Source organism: Rhincodon typus, chromosome 3 (genome assembly GCF_021869965.1).
Source record: "Rhincodon typus isolate 14 chromosome 3, sRhiTyp1.1, whole genome shotgun sequence".
Classification (NCBI taxonomy): Eukaryota; Metazoa; Chordata; class Chondrichthyes; order Orectolobiformes; family Rhincodontidae; genus Rhincodon; species Rhincodon typus.
The window spans coordinates 6,352,664-6,370,878 of NC_063334.1; the positions used below are offsets into that span (position 1 = coordinate 6,352,664).

At 39.3% G+C, this 18,215-nt stretch overlaps 1 protein-coding gene across 1 annotated transcript; it reads left to right on the plus strand.

Annotated features, from left to right (window-relative positions):
• The first annotated feature begins 318 nt into the window (after window positions 1-318).
• Window positions 319-15,150, plus strand: saraf (store-operated calcium entry-associated regulatory factor). The gene is given in 7 exon segments (XM_020516864.2): window positions 319-365; window positions 367-476; window positions 1,454-1,632; window positions 5,055-5,451; window positions 8,623-8,713; window positions 12,882-12,997; window positions 13,576-15,150. Coding segments are annotated over 7 exon segments (951 nt in total). The 5' UTR covers window positions 319-333; the 3' UTR covers window positions 13,602-15,150.
• The last annotated feature ends 3,065 nt before the right edge of the window (window positions 15,151-18,215 follow it).

Consider the following 18,215-nt stretch of genomic DNA (forward strand, 5'->3'; position numbering starts at 1 on the left):
GTGGGTAGGTGAGAGTGAGGGTGGGGTTGGGTTTGGGGTGTGGGTAGATGAGAGTGAGGGTGGGGTTGGGTTTGGGGCTATGGGTGGATGGGAATAGGGGTGGGGTTGGGTTTGGGGTGTGGGTAGGTGGGAGTGAGGGTGGGGTTGGGTTTGGGGTGTGGGTAGGTGGGAGGGTGGGGTTGGGTTTGGGATGTCAGTGGGGGTGCTCAGATTGGGGTCAAACTCCGGGCAGGGAAATGGGCGTGGCCTATCCCTGATGACGTCGACAGGGTACCGCGCGGTATTGACGTAGTTACGTGTCATTGCATTGTGCTGTTGCCCGCAGGATTGCGCATGCGTTCCCCTGGGTTGGGCCTTTCGTTAGCGGAGGGGGATGTCACTGTTCGATAAGTACCGCCTTGGCGTAGGCCTCGGCTTTTGCTGGTATCTGTGCTTGCTGCCGTTTTTGCTGTCTGTGAACGGAGCACAGGATTCAGGTAGGATCCGGAAACAGGTGTTCGCATTGCTTCGCCGATGCAGTCCCGTAGGTAAAAGGAACAATAAGAGGTCTTCACTCCCATCATGGCAGGTACATGACCTGACTCTCATCACCTGTCATGGATCTGCAACCGCCACTTAATATCCTTAAATCGTGGAAATCAATCAAGTGTGACATTGTTCTCGGCCAGTATTTGCCGCGAGAGACTTATAGATTTCCACTGCCCTTTATAAAAAGATCCCCCGAGTTCTGCCAATTAAGAATGTGCACCCCAATGAGATGGTCATGTGGTTCGGTGACCATAACAGCAAAGTACGTGCACGCTGGAGATCTGAGATAAAATTTCAGTTTTAATAAAATGGCGAATGGGATAAGCCATGGCCAGCACATCAGAGAGAGCTTTCTTGCTCATCAAAATGATGCTGTGAGGGAGCAGATAGCATCTCCGTTAAAATCTGACCTGATAGTAGTCCCTTAATCCATAAACCACCTCATGCAGAAGCAAGAATATTACCAACTAAAGCAATGCAATTAATTGCCAAGTGATTAGTAATTGATTTCAGTTGCATCAGTGTTCATGCTGTCTGGAGTAGGTTACCCCAAAGGGCTTACTGAATGGCTTTTTACCCCAAAGGGCTCACTAAATGGCTTTAAATTTGCCAGCATTCATGCTGAGTTGCCCTTGCTCAGTCGTCAAGGGCTCGCTGAGGCTGAGCTATAGCCATCCATCCCCATTAACAACTAATGTAATAATCAACTAGATCTATGTGTATTGTCCTACATTCACAAGTGTGTCTATATGACTTATTTTCACTATATTTGCACTATTCCTTTCCCAGCTAACTAGCCCACTGAAACCTCTGCCAATCATCCCTCAAGTCTGAAATTAAATAAAGATGGTTTGATAAGCTGAATCAATAACTCTTCCATGAAATGGCTTGTAAGACTTTGTGTAATGTCTCTTTTTGTTTACAGAGAGAATTCTGCTCCGGGAAGTCCAAGCTTTGACATTGTACAGTGAGAAGTATACTACTGGCCGCAGAACACATCCTGTCCCTCAGCTGCGGTGTGTTGGTGGCTCAGCTGGCTGCAATGTCTTCCTTCCGAAAGTGGTGCAGTGTTATAACAAAGGGTGGGATGGTTATGATGTTCAGGTATGTAGTTGAACATTCCGAGGTCTGATTTCTAAATATACCTGGGTGATATTGAATTAGTTTACAGTGAAGTCTGCTCTCTGGAAGCAGCAGCCACTGTTGGTGGAGTTTAATGTCAATCGATGTTGGAGATGATTCCTATGCAAATTCTCAATCTTGGGAACATACAATTTGATGGAATAAGAAGAGTGCTTTAAGGGGTGGAGTACAGAGGGAAAGTGGATTACTTCCAGGAGTACCAGGTAAATATTGCAAAGTTAGAAATGTGGAGGAGAAAACAAAAAGCTTTTCTCAAGTACAGAACATTCATTAGTTGTTTGCACCACAGAGAATTGTGTGTGATGATAAATACCTAGAATAATAGGCTGGATTTGCAGTAGAAATGATAGTGTTGCCTTTAGCACTGCTAACGGCAAGAGTTTCTGTCAGTTTCAGAGGAGTAATAAGAATATGAGAACGAGAATCAACAATAGGCAACTCGGCATCTCGAGCCTGCTCCACCATTTGATGTGATCATTACTGGTTTCATCTTGACCTCAACTCCACTTTCCTGCCCACTCCCTGTAACCCCTTATAAGAACATAATTCTTCTGACCAGCAGGCAATTGAGCGCTAAGTTCTGAGTGACAGACAGGACTACATTAATGATGGCAACATAGATAATTTCACTGTTATTACTGCTATAAATGTTACCTGACAGATTCGGACCAGATTCTGTATTGTCAAAAACAATTCTTCAGTCTGATTCATTAAAAATCACACAGTTGTTTGTTTTTGTGCTCTGTAGAGGGCACACACCTCTTTATTAGTTGACTAACTGGAACCTCCAGGACAAAGCCAATAAGAAATATCTGGGTAAGTGCACGTTAGAATCGTAGAATGGTATCAACGCACAAGGAGACCAATTGGACTGTTGTGTTCATGCCAACTCAGCAAGAGTAACTCAAATACTCTAATTCCCCTGCTATTTCTCCATAGTCCTGCAAGTGCATTCCCTTCAGCAGATTATCTATTTCTCTTGTGGAAGCCCGAATTGCTCCTTCCACCATACTTCCATACACCTTGTACACATATTTGCCGCTCATGGAAAAATGTGACTCCGTTATGATGTAGTTTCATATATTTTGCTTTTGTTCCAGTTAGACCTTTACACTTGATTTGTTACATTAGTTGTGTTTCCTCATTATTTGGTTCTTTGTTTTCCCTATTGATTGCCTAAAATAGCACGTAGTGGAGAAAACAGAAACCTGGTTAAGGAAGATAAGGAACTGGTCAGGACAATCAAAATCGACAACAGAATATATTTGTAATAACAGAATATTGGTAATAAATGAGCTGTTAGGGCAAAGAGGAAGCAGTGACCTCGTGATATTATCACTAGGCTATTAATCCAGAGACCAGGCTCTGGGGCCAGGATTCAAATCCTGTTCTGGTAGATGGTGGAATTTGAATTCGATAAAAATCTAGAATTAAAGGTTTAACGATGACCATGAAACCATTGTTGATTGTCAGCAATACCCATCTGGTTTGCTAATGTCTTTTAGGGAAGCAAATTTATCCTTACCTGGTCTGGTCTGGCCTAGCCTACATGTGATTCCAGACCCACAGCAATATGATTGACTCTGAACTGCCCTCTAGGCAATTGGGGACAAGCAATAAATGCTGGCCTACCTAGCAATGGCCACATCCTGTGAATTAATTTTAAAAACTTGTAGAACCTTTCGAAGTAAACTAAAGAAGTGCTGAAGGAATAACACATCTACTAAGTGAATTATTTGCTCGTGTTCACAAAGGAAACTTCTCTTCCTCTTGTTGGAATACAATTTTTACATTAAAATGGTCAGATCTCAGTAGAAAAATAGCTGTGAGGACAATGAAATGTGCCAGATCCTCTGTCCAGACAGACTGCATCCTAGAATATTTAGTGATGTAATAAATGAAATTAGACATGCGTGAGGCACTGTCCTAGTTTTAATATGGTGAGGAAAAGAAACAAAGGAAGTGTTGCCAATATTTGGTAAAGGGCAAGGAGAAGCTTATTGTTAGTATTGAGAAGCAGCCTAACTCCCTAGAGAGAAGGCATTGGAGGGCTTCCTAACGACAGACTAATATAGGGTTATGAAAAATACTGAGCTGCAGATTTAAGATTGTACTTGAAGAATCCTTTGGGGATTTTTAAGTAGAGATTCTGAATTGACATCTGTTTTTTACTTAAATGTCAGAACATCATTTGCTAAAATCCTTCTCAGAAATAGTGCTTCCAAAAAAGATCAAAAATTGTCTAAAGTGTATGAAGAGGTTGTTTGAATGGAAGGATTGGAACTGGAAAGTTGCTTCAGGAATTACTACATAATCGAATTTGAAATGAGTAGAAAACTTGTAGACAATATTGAAGCTAATGGGACTACAACCAACAGGGAACAGGTTGATCATTTAATAGAATTGGAAAGATTGAGGAGCCGAGTGGCAAATGTCATTTAATATGATTGTGGATTAAGAACAGATAATAAAACATTGGCAATATAAACTAAATATTATTTTTCTTTACAAGATAACATAATAGATGGTATTGGGGAGACTGGAAGATAGATCTTTGCTTACAGTTTCTGGTGACTTCAACGACAAAAGCAGACAGGTGCTATTTACTTTATTCCATTCATTATGCATGAGTGATTCTGAGTTTACACAGAGCTCTGATCCAACGTCACCTCAAGAACTGTGTATAGCTTTGGTTAATTTGTGAAGGAAGAGTCCTTGGCATTGGAGTTGGTGCAACAAAAGATAACTGATGCCTGAGTTATGAAGGGAGGCTTATGCTGGCGAAGAACAGGCTCAGTAGTAAAATATTCAGGATCTGAGCAGGTATAGGACAATATAAATGGCAATATGTTTAACACAGTCTCAAATTGAGCATCAAGAGGGCATTGTCTCAGAAGTAGGATTTCAATTTAATTCCTTCGTGCAGCATTGAATGTATGAAGTGGACTGTTGAGTGAGGAAATGGGACTGATAGAAACTTTGACAGTTAATTGTATCCCTGGAAAGTCTCTCGATTGAGGGGGAAAAGCAACCTTGAAATGAGAATTTTTTTAAACATTGAGTTGTTATTTGGAATGCACAACCTGAAGGGATGATGACGCAGAATTATTGACAACTTTCAAAAAGAAATCGAACACAGCTTTTTAAAAAAAAACTACAAGATTATTGGGAAAGAGTATGTGGGTTGGTTCTTAGCTATCTGATCTCATTGGTGGTGGAGACTAAGGCCAATGAAGGTATATCGAGCTGAATGGCTGCCTTTTGTGCTGTTTAATGTAATGACTGCTGTTTCTTTCAGACTGAACAGTAAAACTTTTAATTGATCCAAACAACTTTCTAACTTTATCTATTCTTAAATCCCCGTCCCTGGTACACAATCATAGTGGGAATGCAAGACAGAGATGGACAAAGCATACCAATTTGGAGCAATTACCGTCAGTTGTGAGGGATATAACTATCCAGAAGATCCTTACATTTTGAAGGGATCCTGCGGACTGGAATATGTGATAGAACTTACTGAAGAAGGCCTTCGGAGAAAGAAATCTAATTCTGGATTTGCATATAAATCAAATAGCAATGAAAATCCCACAGACTACAATGATTCATCTTCTTTTCTTGTGATACTTGGACTGTTTTGTCTTGCTTATCTGGTCTACGTGATGTGTTTGAGAAGCCAACCTAACAGTAATGAGTCGCGGCAAAACAATGCTCAAGATTATGATGAATATTGCAACGGTGCAGGTCAGCCACAGCCGCCTGGCTTTAAACCAGCCTTTGGAGGTAAATCTGTCAGGATTATTTAATGTAAGATTGTACAGACATACAAAGTAATAACCATTAAAATATTGCATTTCTTTGCACAGGAGGCAATTTGGTCAATCATGTATGCATCCTACCTCATACAAACGTCTGAAATACAAGCAGAAGTAGACCATTAAGACCATTCATTAAGATTGTGGCTGCTCTGTTTGTTTTGAATTCGACCTTTCCAGCTATCTCGATAACCTTCAATTCCATTGAACACTTTTAATGCAGAGTTAGATTTTTTTTGTTAGACAATGAACCTGCTTTCAGCATCTTATGAATGTTCCAAAGTTGCACAACTGTTAGAGAAAAATAATCTCCTCATCTCTGTCTGTGCAGAAATCACAAAACCTAACATACAAGTTTAGCAACTAAGGGGGAAGGCAAAAAGAAATTTTGGCCTTTGTCAAAGGGAAATGAATATAAAAATAGGAAAGAATGGCTAAAACTATACAAGGCACTAATTAGACAGTACCTCGAATACTGTTTTGGTCCTTTTATCTAAGGAAAGATATACTAGCATTGAAGGTAGTCCAGAGAAGGTACATGACAACTTCCCTGACCCCCCTTTTTTTTTTGTACTGATTGTCTCTGTCTCTGACCAAAGGATGTGCAAGTGAGATGGAGGTGGTGGTGGAGGGTTGCTTTTTGGACTGGAGACTTGTGACCAGCGGTGTGCTGCAAATATTGGTGTTGGGTCCAATGCTATTTGTCACTTCTATAAATGATTTGGATGTGAATATAGGAGGAACAGTTACTAAGTTTGTAGATGACGCCAAAATTGGAGGTATAGTGGATAGTGAAGAAAATCTTCTGAGTACAATGGGTCCTTGGTCAGATGGGCTGATGGGCCCAGGGCAGTTGGAGTTTAACTTGGATTAATGTCAGGTGTTGCATTTTGACAAGGCAAACCGGGGCAGGACTTATACAGTTAATGGTCGGGTCCTGGGGAGTATTGCTGAGCAGAGACCTTGAGGTGCAGGTTCATAGTTCTTTGAAGGTGGAGTCGCAGGTAGACAAGACAGTGAAGGTGGTGTTTGGCTCTCTTGTCTGTATTGGTCAGTGCATTAAGTATTGGAGTTGGAATGTCATGTTGCAGCTGTACGGGACACTGGTTAGGCCACTATTGGAATACTGCATTTAATTCTGGTCTCCCTGCTAAAGGAACGATTTTGTGAAACTTGAAAGGGTTCAGGAAAGATTTACAAGGACGTTGCCGGGTTTGAGCTATAGGGAGAGGCTGAATAGGCTTGGGCTATTTTCCCTGGAGCATCGTAGGCTGAGAGGTGACCTTTATAAAGGCTTATAAAACCATTAGGGGCATAAATAGTGTGAATAGCCAAGGTGTTTTCCCCAGGGTAGGGTAATCTAAAACTAGAGGGCATAGGTGAGAGGGGAAAGATACAAAAGGGACCAAGGGGCAACTTTTTCACTCAGAAGTTGGTGCATGTATGGAATGAGCTGCTAGAGGAAGTGGTGGAGGCTGGTACATTTGCAACATTGAAAAGGCTTCTGGATGGATACATGAATAGGAAGGGTTTATATGGATATGGGCCATGTACTGGCAAATGGGATTGGAGTAATTTAGGATATTTAGTCAGCATGGACGAGTCAGATCAAAGGGTCTAGTTCGTGCTGTGCAACTGTCTATCCGTATGGTTGCTATTTTGTCATAAATAAAAATAGATTTACTGTATTTATATCATTGAAATCCCTCAACCTTCAACATTTTTGAGTCTAGGAAATTGAAAGCTCAATATTTCAAATCTCCTTATATATTCCAGAAATTTTTAGTCTATTCTCTCGAATTTGGCAGTTCAATCATGAATGAGTTAAATTTAACCTGTATATTTGTCTTTTCTGTTTTTAGATTTGAGAACTTTTGTAGAATCTATGACCTGTGTTTTACATGTTGACATTTATGTTGTCTGCATCCTCTTCAGTCTGCAATTATTCTGTTAAATCATCACTGAACCTTACCTAATATAAATTGGTTATAATCAGCCTCCTTAGACTTGCTATAATGCAGCTCAATGTCTTGGGACTAAACTGGAACTTCTAGCCCAGAGACAAGATCTGCAAGATAGGGATCATGTGGACCCACTACACACAAGAACCCAAAAGACACATTGAAGTGTTAGTAGTTTCTCCTTCTAACTGTGGTGCCCAATCATATCTTCCAGTGTTCCCCTCTAATGTCTAATTTTTTTCCATGATAGTGAGCAGAATCGTATTCCAGATGAAGCTGGATTTGTACCATTTGCAATTACGGTTTCTCTCCCTGAGGTTTCTGCTCTGTTCCACTGACTACTAAAAAATTTGTCCTGTCTTTACTACTGTTGCACACTTCACTAGTGGCATCAGTGGCTCAAAAATATCAGTTGTCCCTTCCCTATTTCTCTTACCTGTGTCATTTGCTTACGTTTGCACAGGAGAGACAATCTAACACACCCTTCTGAGTTAGTGCTGATTCTGTCTAATCCGATACAGAATCGGTCTAATCAGCTTTTCAAATGATCATATATGTAATTTTCCTCGTCTGAACATGTACTTCACAATTGAGGTAAGGATCTATGGCTACAATTGCATTGCTCACATGCATCTTCTGTTGCTCCCTTTCAATTCATTGAGGCTAGCTGATTCCAATGGAGTTTAAAAGATGTCAGTGAATGGAGATGATATGCCTCTGGAACTTTGTTTCCCTTCAGCTGCTATATTTCTAATGTCCTTACTCTACCTCATTTAGCATCACTGAATTCAGAAAACCTGCTGTGTCCCTCCCATGCTTCTCTGTATATTTCATGTTTTTTTTCACATTTTGTTGATTTTTGATTATGCAGCTTTATCCTCTATTTCTGGAACAATATCTTTGCAATGAAAAAAAACCCCTCATCAAATGCTTCCAGCCTGTGCTAGCAGTGTTGTTTATCCCTTTATTTTTTTTTCCTATTTTAGTAGATTAATGCAGCTGTTGTCTATCCTGTCTTTATTAGAGTTTAAAAGAAAACTTTCTTGATTTCAAGATGCCACATTCTTCTGCTTCATTTCTACGATTGCTCCTTGGCATTCGTTGGGGAAATCCAGCATTGTTTCACCATTATTGGTTCTCTCGCCTTGTGTAATCTGCAAATGTTTTTTCGTTTCCAGGTTACACATCTGATGGTAGAAGCTCAGGGCTGGGCTTTTGGACAGGAATAGGAGCAGGCGGTTTGCTTGGATACTTGCTTGCCAGCAGAAGGTATTTCATTTACAGTCTTAAAGATTATTAGATGTGAACACACTTCTTAGAATTCTTATTTCTAATCTGATTATCCTTAATAAAGTCACAAGTATAAATTTAGTGTTTTTGATAAGGAGCCCCTTTGAATTTGACCACTTTAAGTGTGACCCAATTGCATATGGAGGTGAAAATCTTGAAGTTATGTTGTAACATTGACCACTGTTCTACAGGTTGCACCCTAGACCATGCAAGCCAACAATCAATGAAATTAACTGGTCTGAGGAGAACTTTTTTCACTTCTGTTCCTCTGTAAGAAACCCATAAAAAGTGAACCCTTGGTCCGATGAAGTGAAATTGGAATTTTTCTGATCTGAGTCACAAGTGCTGCTGTTAAAAAGTGAAATGTTGCAAAGTTACGACTGACTAATGATATATCTCTAAACAAGTTTTAAATAATTAATATTTCAGCCTGCACCTCCATATATGCAAAATTTTATTTCACATTCGATTTTTAAAAAATGATTTGATATATTTTTGATTATTTGATTACTAGTTCTCACTGAAAATTCTTTAATGCGATTGGCTACACAGACACTTGATGACAATACTAAAATATTTCGCTAGAAATTTCAATTAAACTACCCTTCAGTTGGTTAGACGTTGTGTTGAAACCTTGGGCTTGGAAATCACTGGATCTCTCTGCGAGAGTTCTTTGTGGCAACTGCTCTTGCTTTGTTGTGGTGCAATATGTGGCTACAGTTTCTGAGCATTTATGGTTTTAAAAACTTGTGTTTAATAATTCTTAGTTACAGTATGGGGAAGGAGAGTTCAAGGTTAACTTGCTTCTGTGGTGCTATTTTTTGGGCATTACTAGGTTTAAACAATGAAAATATCACTATGATGGCAAGTACACTGGAAGCAATTTTTGTGAATAGGTTTGCACGTGTGTACTTAAGAATTGCTGCCAGCATGCAGAGCAGATGGAGCATGATTTCAGTCAGTGTGTATTGCTAGTTTGATGCCAGTGCTATCCTGTTAAAACTTGACTCTCCAGCCTATATCCTGTCAGCTTCAGTCATCTGACCACAATGTTAAAAACATAAAGAATGCCCAACAACACTGTTCAGCAGTACTGGATTATTCTTCTTTGGATTATTCAATTCTATACATATTGGGTGTTTCTCTGTACTTCCCCAAAAAAAAAGTTGTCTGGACTAAACTGTCAGGCTGTTGTTGAAGCACCTTTTTGCTGACAAAGGCTAACGTGCAAACCTGATGCTTCCTGATATGTAGCCTAGTTGGGTTTTCCTTCGTATTAAATATGACTGGGACAATGAACAGAAGGTCATGCAAAATAGAACAAACTGCTACAAAAAGGAGGATTAGATTTTGTGTGCATTTGGCTTGCTCTCATCCAGGCTATCCTTTTTTTTCTAACTTTGACTTGATAAGCAGATCCTGCCTTTAAATTATTTATAGTGTCGGTATCTGAACTGATTGTTGTGACTGTGAAATTAAGAAACAGTATCCCTTCATCTTCACTCTGAGCTGTTTCTTCACTGGGCAAGACAGAGTTCTTGAGTTTCTAAAATGTAAAAGGGCAAGGATTAGGTTATGGTGACAGAAGACGAGAAGCTAAGGAGTCCATGCTTACACCGGCTACAACTTATAAATTAGAAGAGATTGAAGGATGAGACAAGTGTGTAGATCTGTGGATGTCCCCTTGACCCTCACTGCTGGCTATAGCCTGAGCTACATCTCTTCCCAAAGTGGTAGCATTGCTTTCTCCTTAAGAGTCAGAACAATCAGGTATGTCTTCTCACTCCCATTCACTCCTGCTGCCTCTTGTTATGAGTTACAAAAGAATCAAGTGTTATGAGTGTCATGGTGTATGTTTGGTGATGTACCTATTGTGGACGAATAGCTGGTAATGATTGTGCAGGTTGTAACATTGCTGAATGTGGGAGTGAGACAGACTGTATAGATGTCAGTACAGTGCTTGGTTGATGGACATTGTTGGTAGGTGATTGATGCACATAGAGAATTGAGTAGTGGTTGAGCCTAGTGATTCATTTGGCTGGACTTGCACTTGAAGATATACAGACATTGAAAACTTAGGTGAAATTGTTAAACATCCTGTACTGCATCTATGTCTTTGGGGCTACACTCCTGTCATTGACTTTACCACTATTTCTTGCTACTGCTCTTTCACAATGTTGAAGGCATCTTTTTTTTTTTCTTCCCCTGTTATAGCATGATCTGAAGTGCAATGCAAGTTTTTTTTTTTTTTTGAACATTAGTTTGATCCAAAACCTAAGCCCTTCTCTGACTATGTTAAATGCATACTTCATGCAATGTGGCTGTCATACACATGAACTTGGTTTTCAGGCCTCATCAACATGCCTCATCTCACCTGAACAAACCATCAATACCAACCCATCTGCCTCTATTGATAGCCCTTGGATATGTTCCAGGAAGGGTGTTGGAATGTGCTGTGGATTGTGATGGGGTTGTGTACAGCGGACTATGCGACACCAGTGAATTTGGAGGAGCAATCCTGCACCTGTTGGTTCTACAGGGTGTTTGTCCTTTAAAAGATTTATGTACTTTTCTTCATAACTGGAGCTGCCTATCACAGGGGCTGTGAAGGAATCATGGATAGAGCCCAACCATTGACTGGTCAGCAACGAGTATAGAATATCCTTTATTGTCATGTGTATTCCAGTACGGGAGTACAGTGAAAAGTTTTTACAATGACAGCCCCTAGTAGCGCTATCTTAGATACGAGTACCTAAGTACAAATCTTAGATACAAAAGAGGAATAAAAGGAAAACTAGTAGCATTACTTATTTCTAACATATTTAGGCACTAAGATAGTTATAATACAAAGGATTGACATTACAGACCAGTAAAGACCTTCAGATGGATATTTCATTGCAGCAGCTCAGCATATGATCTGACTGCTCATGCCAGGTCCTAGTCCAACGACAATCCCGCTCCTCTCCAAGCCTCCACTCCACCAGACACTTAGCTGCACCGAGGTAAGTAGCGCTGCTCCTGGCCTCGCTTTTTTTTTCTCCCAGATCTCCAGGACTTGTTTCCCCTCTCACTGCTCTGGGACTGCTAAAATGAGAGAAAAAGAAAAGAAAGGAAAAGAACAGGTGGAGCAAAGGAGCTCCGGGTGGAGGGTACTGCACTGCTGCCATTTTGCAGAGAACTTCTGATGGACCCCTCATTTATGTATTTAAGAGTCTGTTTTTGAGGCATTGTTATGGACCAGACCAAGCCCCCTCAAAATATATTAAGAAGATAGCCTAGACCCTAACTTTTTCTTATTTTAAAGGTAAGTATAAGGTGTTGCATTCCAGATGCAATTCGATTGGTCAAACTTCTCGACTTCAAGCAAAACACAATTTATTTTTACACAACAGTTAAAATACAGACAGAATAAAAAGAATTGGCTTAACTGTAACTACTGAAATGCTTAACAAAATAATATAAATATATTAACTAATTAACTGCTCCAGTATAGTAATATCCCATAAACACACCCTTGGCAAAGGCAAATTCAGTAAAATAGATTGTTTCATATGCAGTTGTAACAGCAGAAAGAGTCCCCAAGCTTTTAGCTGTAACAGGAATAAGAGCTTCCACGTCCAGCTTCAAGACCTCAACAGCTGCTAAAAGCTGAAACTACAAGCCCTAGTTCTGTGGGTGCTTGACCCCACCCTTTCAGGCTGCTTCAATTGTTTTAAAAAACCCCAAAGCCCCTCATGCTGTTTACTTTATTGACTTTGAGCATGCCACTGGGCACCTTTGACTCAACCTTTCTTCATGAACCCACAATAAAATACACTTCTTAAAGTCATAGTATCGTCACAGCATCTCTTTGCCAAAAAAAAGTGCCTGCACAAATGTAGCATTTGGATCTTTGCCTACACGGTCTAGGCAGTGTTCATTGCTGTGCTTAGTTTATTCTTGAAAACTTGGCTCAAGCAGTTTTTTTTACCCCTGTAAATGTTATGTAATACTGAGGAAAGTTTGTCTTTAATTGATGTATGATAGGTGAAATGGAAAGTGACATACCTGCTTTTCTGACAGTAGTGCAAAATGTTAACTGCACTTTAGTCAAAAAAGGTTATTTTAAAGGCTAAATAATAATGTTCTTTCAATCTTCTCACTTCAGATCACAGCCAAGCCCTTCACCTTATCCCCACTACCCGAATTATTCTGTGCATCAACCACAGACAAGTGAGCAGACTGGTTGGAATCCTGAAGGCCGAGAAACCAGGACAACTTCAGGTAAATATGACTTTCTTTCAATAGTGTTGAGACAAAGCAGAAATGTTTGTCACCGTAGCTTTGACGCTTTTCATTTTCATTACTGTGCCAAAAATATCCTTTTATACAGGTTTCAGCACTCAGTTGTTCATCAGCAATAACGAAACACTGGGAAGAATGTTTCAAAATCGTAACTGAGTTGGAGAAATAATGCAGTCTTAAAAGGGTCACAGAAAATGATGGAAAAACTCAGCAGGTGAGGCAGTATCCTTGGAGACAAACAGTTAATGTTTCGCGTTTTTAAAGAATTGAAGTTCTGAAATCCGACCAAACTCGAAACATTAACACAGTCTGTGACTCCACAGATTCTACCAGACATGTTGAGTTTCTCCAGCATTTTGTTTGTCTCAGATTTCCAACATCTGTACTAGTTTGTGTTTATTTAAATCTTAAATGGAGTTGCCTGACCCCTATATTAACAAATTGCTTCTGGTCTAAGTGCCTCGTATGCAAAAAAAAATTCTTAGATAATATAGAATGTATTTGCAAAACAGTTAGAATTAAGCAATCAAATTAGCTTCTCTCTTTTGCTTTAACAGGATTTGGTGGAACAAAAAGAAGATGAGGAAATGAAAAGTACAAGAACTGTGTGAGGATTTGATTGTACGATGTTTTAAAATTGCTGCTTCAGTTTCTGTACAACCCACACTTGTGGCATTTTATGTGAGCAAGAGAGATTCTTGTAATGTTGAGTAGTTTTAGAATTTTCATTTATTTGACTTTTTATGTAACATCCGATTATATTTGGAACTTGTAATAACAATGAGGGTATTACATAAAGTGAGAAAAATTCATGTATGTATCAATGTATGAACATTTGATCCAAGCTCTGGACTTCTGCTGATTAATGGCAGGCAATAATTTATTATAATTTTGAAGCAAGAAAATATTTGATAATGTAAGGTCATATATGATCACTATGCTAACACACTTGCAAGTCTTCTAGTAGTTGAGGGAGTGAAACAGGTCAAAAATCATATTTGCTAAAACCAAGTCGTGCTTTAGCTAAATTTTCTAATTACTGTCATGGCCAGCACACTCATGAGAGGAATGTTGAACTAAAAACATCTTGCCCCTCTGCAATGTTATAGGGGCAAATTAAACTAAGAACATTGGGAGAAACTGACAGTTTAAAAAAATAATTTTTGGCTTAGTTTTCATACAAGGACCTACTTGGTATATAATTTCATTCCTCCAAGGTGATGTTGTGTTGACTGATGGAATTTCCTATTGATTTACCACTGGTTCACTCTCATCACTACCCTTTTCTCCCACTTCTGACCCAAATATCTCCCTTTCTTTCAAGTAGTAATATATTTCCTCATTCTTGTATTTTCTTTTGAGCAATACCACATTTTTATCTGCCCTACACAAGAATGAGAAGTGTATTTGAGTTCTATAAAGACTCAAAGCTAAATGTTCCAAAAGACAGGCATATATTTGGGGTTAGTTTTATGGTTTTCAATCTTATAATATAAAAGAAGTAACTGAATAATTACATAATTGTCCTCAAAGGCTCCACTTAATGCAAGAGTACACCTGCATCTTCGATGGGGATATAGGGAAAGAATAATGGAATATAGGAATTGCTAAATGAAAAAGACCAAAATGTATGTATCTCCTAATATTTTGGCATTTACATGCTGCAACATTATTAGGGTTTCTAAACTAGTGAATCTTTATCAGTTAATACACATCTAGAAATGTCCTGAGGAAAGAAACCAGCAGGTAGAGAGATTTGGAAACCATAGATCCGGTGTTGCCTTTGACATTGACAGAGACCACTGTTTTCATTAGTTCTTTACAGACTCCCAATGACTTGGGTCTTGCCACGTGGGTCACTTGCAAGTTGTTTTAAAATGCCATATGTGCATATACACAATAATGTAAAAGTACCTTGCATTGAAATGAATTGGCCATCCCAACAAAAAAGGAATATTTCTTACTCCATTTCATCCCCCAAAATAAAGGTTCCATGTGGTAGGCCGTTTTTATTTTGATCTTGTGAGCAATACACAGTGTAAAATTGATTGTGCAAGAAACAGCAATGTTGCTTTGCTCGTAACCAAATGCATTCAATATTTTTCTCAATAAAATTCTGTCCTTCTCCTCTATGAAGACGTAGCTTGTCATAATTTGTGCTTTTCTGTTTCTCTGGTGCCTTATGTACATTTTTGAAAGATGTTGAAGAATTACACTAATTGGCAACACATTATTATTGCCTATCACATGCCAGTTAGGAATAAATGGCCAAAACAGCCCACCGTGTATGTTAGCCACAGAAATCTTGCACAAAAATTTCCTGTGCTTATTTTGCCTACCCTGGAATATAGAAATGGATGAAAAGCAAGCACAAATGCAGTGCACCCAATTTGAATAGTGATCAGATGGTTGTTTTCCTCTGCCATGATGCCTCACTTTTTCCTTTTCTATCTTTATCCAGACTTATAGAAGTCATTGGGAAGACATTCCAGCAGATTAGTCCTTTTGAATTTTTTAGGGACTGGTGTACTTTATGAAACGTCAGCGGCACTGTGTTATGAAGAAGGGTCACTGGGCTTGAAACATTAACTCTGTCTTCTCACCACAGATGCTGCCAGACCTGCTGACTTTCTCCATCAGTTTCTGTTGTTGTTTATTTCAGCCTCATTATGATATGTCAGTACGAAAAGTGCAGGCTTCAGTAATCTTCCAAAATAAAGAAGATTATTAAACTCCAGAAATCCAAACTGGACAACTAGATGACTTGTGCTGCACGACATCTAAATGTTTTCTGTAGATGTTACCTGGAGCTAATCTTTTGCGTAGGGCCAAGATTCTAAGTGAATCTCAGACATGACAAAGGATGGAACCGATTAAAACAAAACAAAAGGAGAGTCAGAGTACAGCATGGCGTATATGCATTCCTTTTCCCATCTGATTTGATCAACTGGAATTTTAAGTTCCAATTAGCAAGAGCATCCAATCCCAAGTTGACAGGACCTCTTCAAGTATTCAAATCTGGCACTGATAACATAACTAAGGCCCTAAAATAGGGAACTTCAATGGCTCCCTAACAAAGATCCACTAAGGGTTCATTTGGGACCAGTGAAGTGAGTTTAAAAAACATGTTTTTCCTTATGATCCAGGAAGAACTGCAGTTTGGAGAACACTAGCTCAATGTGTTCCCAAACAAATCCTAAATAAGGAATTTTGAACAGAGAGGAAGAAAAACTGCTTTACACAGAATCATAAAGCAGTAGAATTCCAGTATTAGAATTTTTTAATCTTGCATTACTACTATTTAATGCTGAGAGCAGTTAAGAGTCAACTACATTGCTGTGTGTCTGGATTCACTCTGAGACCAGACTGAGTACAAATGGAAGATTCCCATCTGTAAAGGACATTTTGTAAAACAGATTTTTTGTTTAATGGCAATGAACAATGGTTACCTGATCACCATTAAGCTAGCTTTTAAGTCCTGGTTTTTTTGGATTCGAACTTCACCATCTACCATGGTGGAATTCAAACCCGTATTTCCCAGACTATTAGCTTGAAGTTCTGAATTACTAGTCTGGCCACGTTTCCAGTATGCTACTGAAGCAGTCATTCTATCAACATCCCAAATTAGATTAGCTAGGTCAATAAAGGAAAAGAAGTTGAATAGATGTGAGAGCCTAATGGTCAAATATGATTAGAACTGTTTGGTCACGTGGAAGGTAAATAGACTGCTACTACCTTGTTAAGATGTTTGTATATGAATGCATTATGCTTGCTTTTTTAAATTTGGGTAAGTGCTAAAAAGAAAAGGCATATGTTGACCAACACCATAAAGCATTTCTTTAAAATTAGTTTAAAACGCTTCAAACGATTAAAAATTGCAAAGGGATTGTGGAATGAAGGTTGTGTTCAAAATGTTGGAGAGTTAGTTAGTAGCTGTTTGTTCTCAAGACAGGTAATGGTTTTTCTTGGGTAGCTTGTCCTGAAAAGGTGGCACTTTTGTACTGATGGGTGTGCAAGTCAAGTTATACAGGAAATTCCAGAATATTGACATAACAGCAATTAAACAGTAGTTGCATGTGTTCTAACTTGAAAATAATCATTGCTCACTGCTGTTTCTACATGGTTGGTAAAGATGACATTCACCAGAACAAAATAATGAGCCTGACAACAATGCCATATAATTATATTGATGCAGCATTGAGATGAAGTGATAATGTGAAAGTACCTTGCATTGAAATGAATTGGCCATCCCAACAAAAAAGGAATATTTCTTACTCCATTTCATCCCCCAAAATAAAGGTTCCATGTGGTAGGCCGTTTTTATTTTGATCTTGAGCAATACAGTGTAAACTTGATTGTGCAAGAAACATCAATGTTGCTTTGCTCGTAACCAAATGCATTCAATATTTTTCTCAATAAAATTCTGTCCTTCTCCTCTATGAAGACATAGCATTGAGATGAAGGAGCGGAAGGGTGGATTAGTAAGTTCACGGACGATACGAAGGTGGGTCGAGTTGTGGATAGTGCGGAGGGCTGTTCTAGTTTACAAAGGGACGTTGATAGGATGCAGAGCTGGGCTGAGAAGTGGCAGATGGAGTTTAACCCTGAAAAGTGTGAGGTGATTCATTTTGGTAGGACAAACTTGAAAGCAGAATACAGGGTTAACGAAAAGATTCTTGGCAGTGTGGAAGAGCAGAGGGATCTTGGGGTTCATGTCCACAGTTCCCTGAAAGCTGCCACCTAGGTGGATAGAGCTGTTAAGAAGGCCGATGGTGTGTTAGCATTCATTAATAGAGGGATTGAGTTCAAGAGCCGTGAAGTTATGCTCCAGCTATACAAAAGCCTGGTTCAGCCACATCTGGAGTATTGTGTCCAGTTCTGGTCGCCTCATTACAGGAAAGATGTGGAAGCATTGGATAAGGTGCAGAGGAGATTTACCAGGATGTTGCCTGGAATGGAGGGAAGGTCTTACGAGGAAAGGTTGAGAGAGCTAGGGCTTTTCTCTTTAGAACGATGAAGGATGAGAGCTGACTTGATAGAGGTGTACAAAATGATCAGAGGTATAGATACAGTGGACAGCCAGAGACTTTTTCCTAGGGTGGAGGTAGCTATTACGACGGGGCATAGTTTTAAAGTGAGTGGAGGTAGATATATGGGAGACATCAGAGGTAGGTTCTTTACTCAGAGTGGTAGGGGC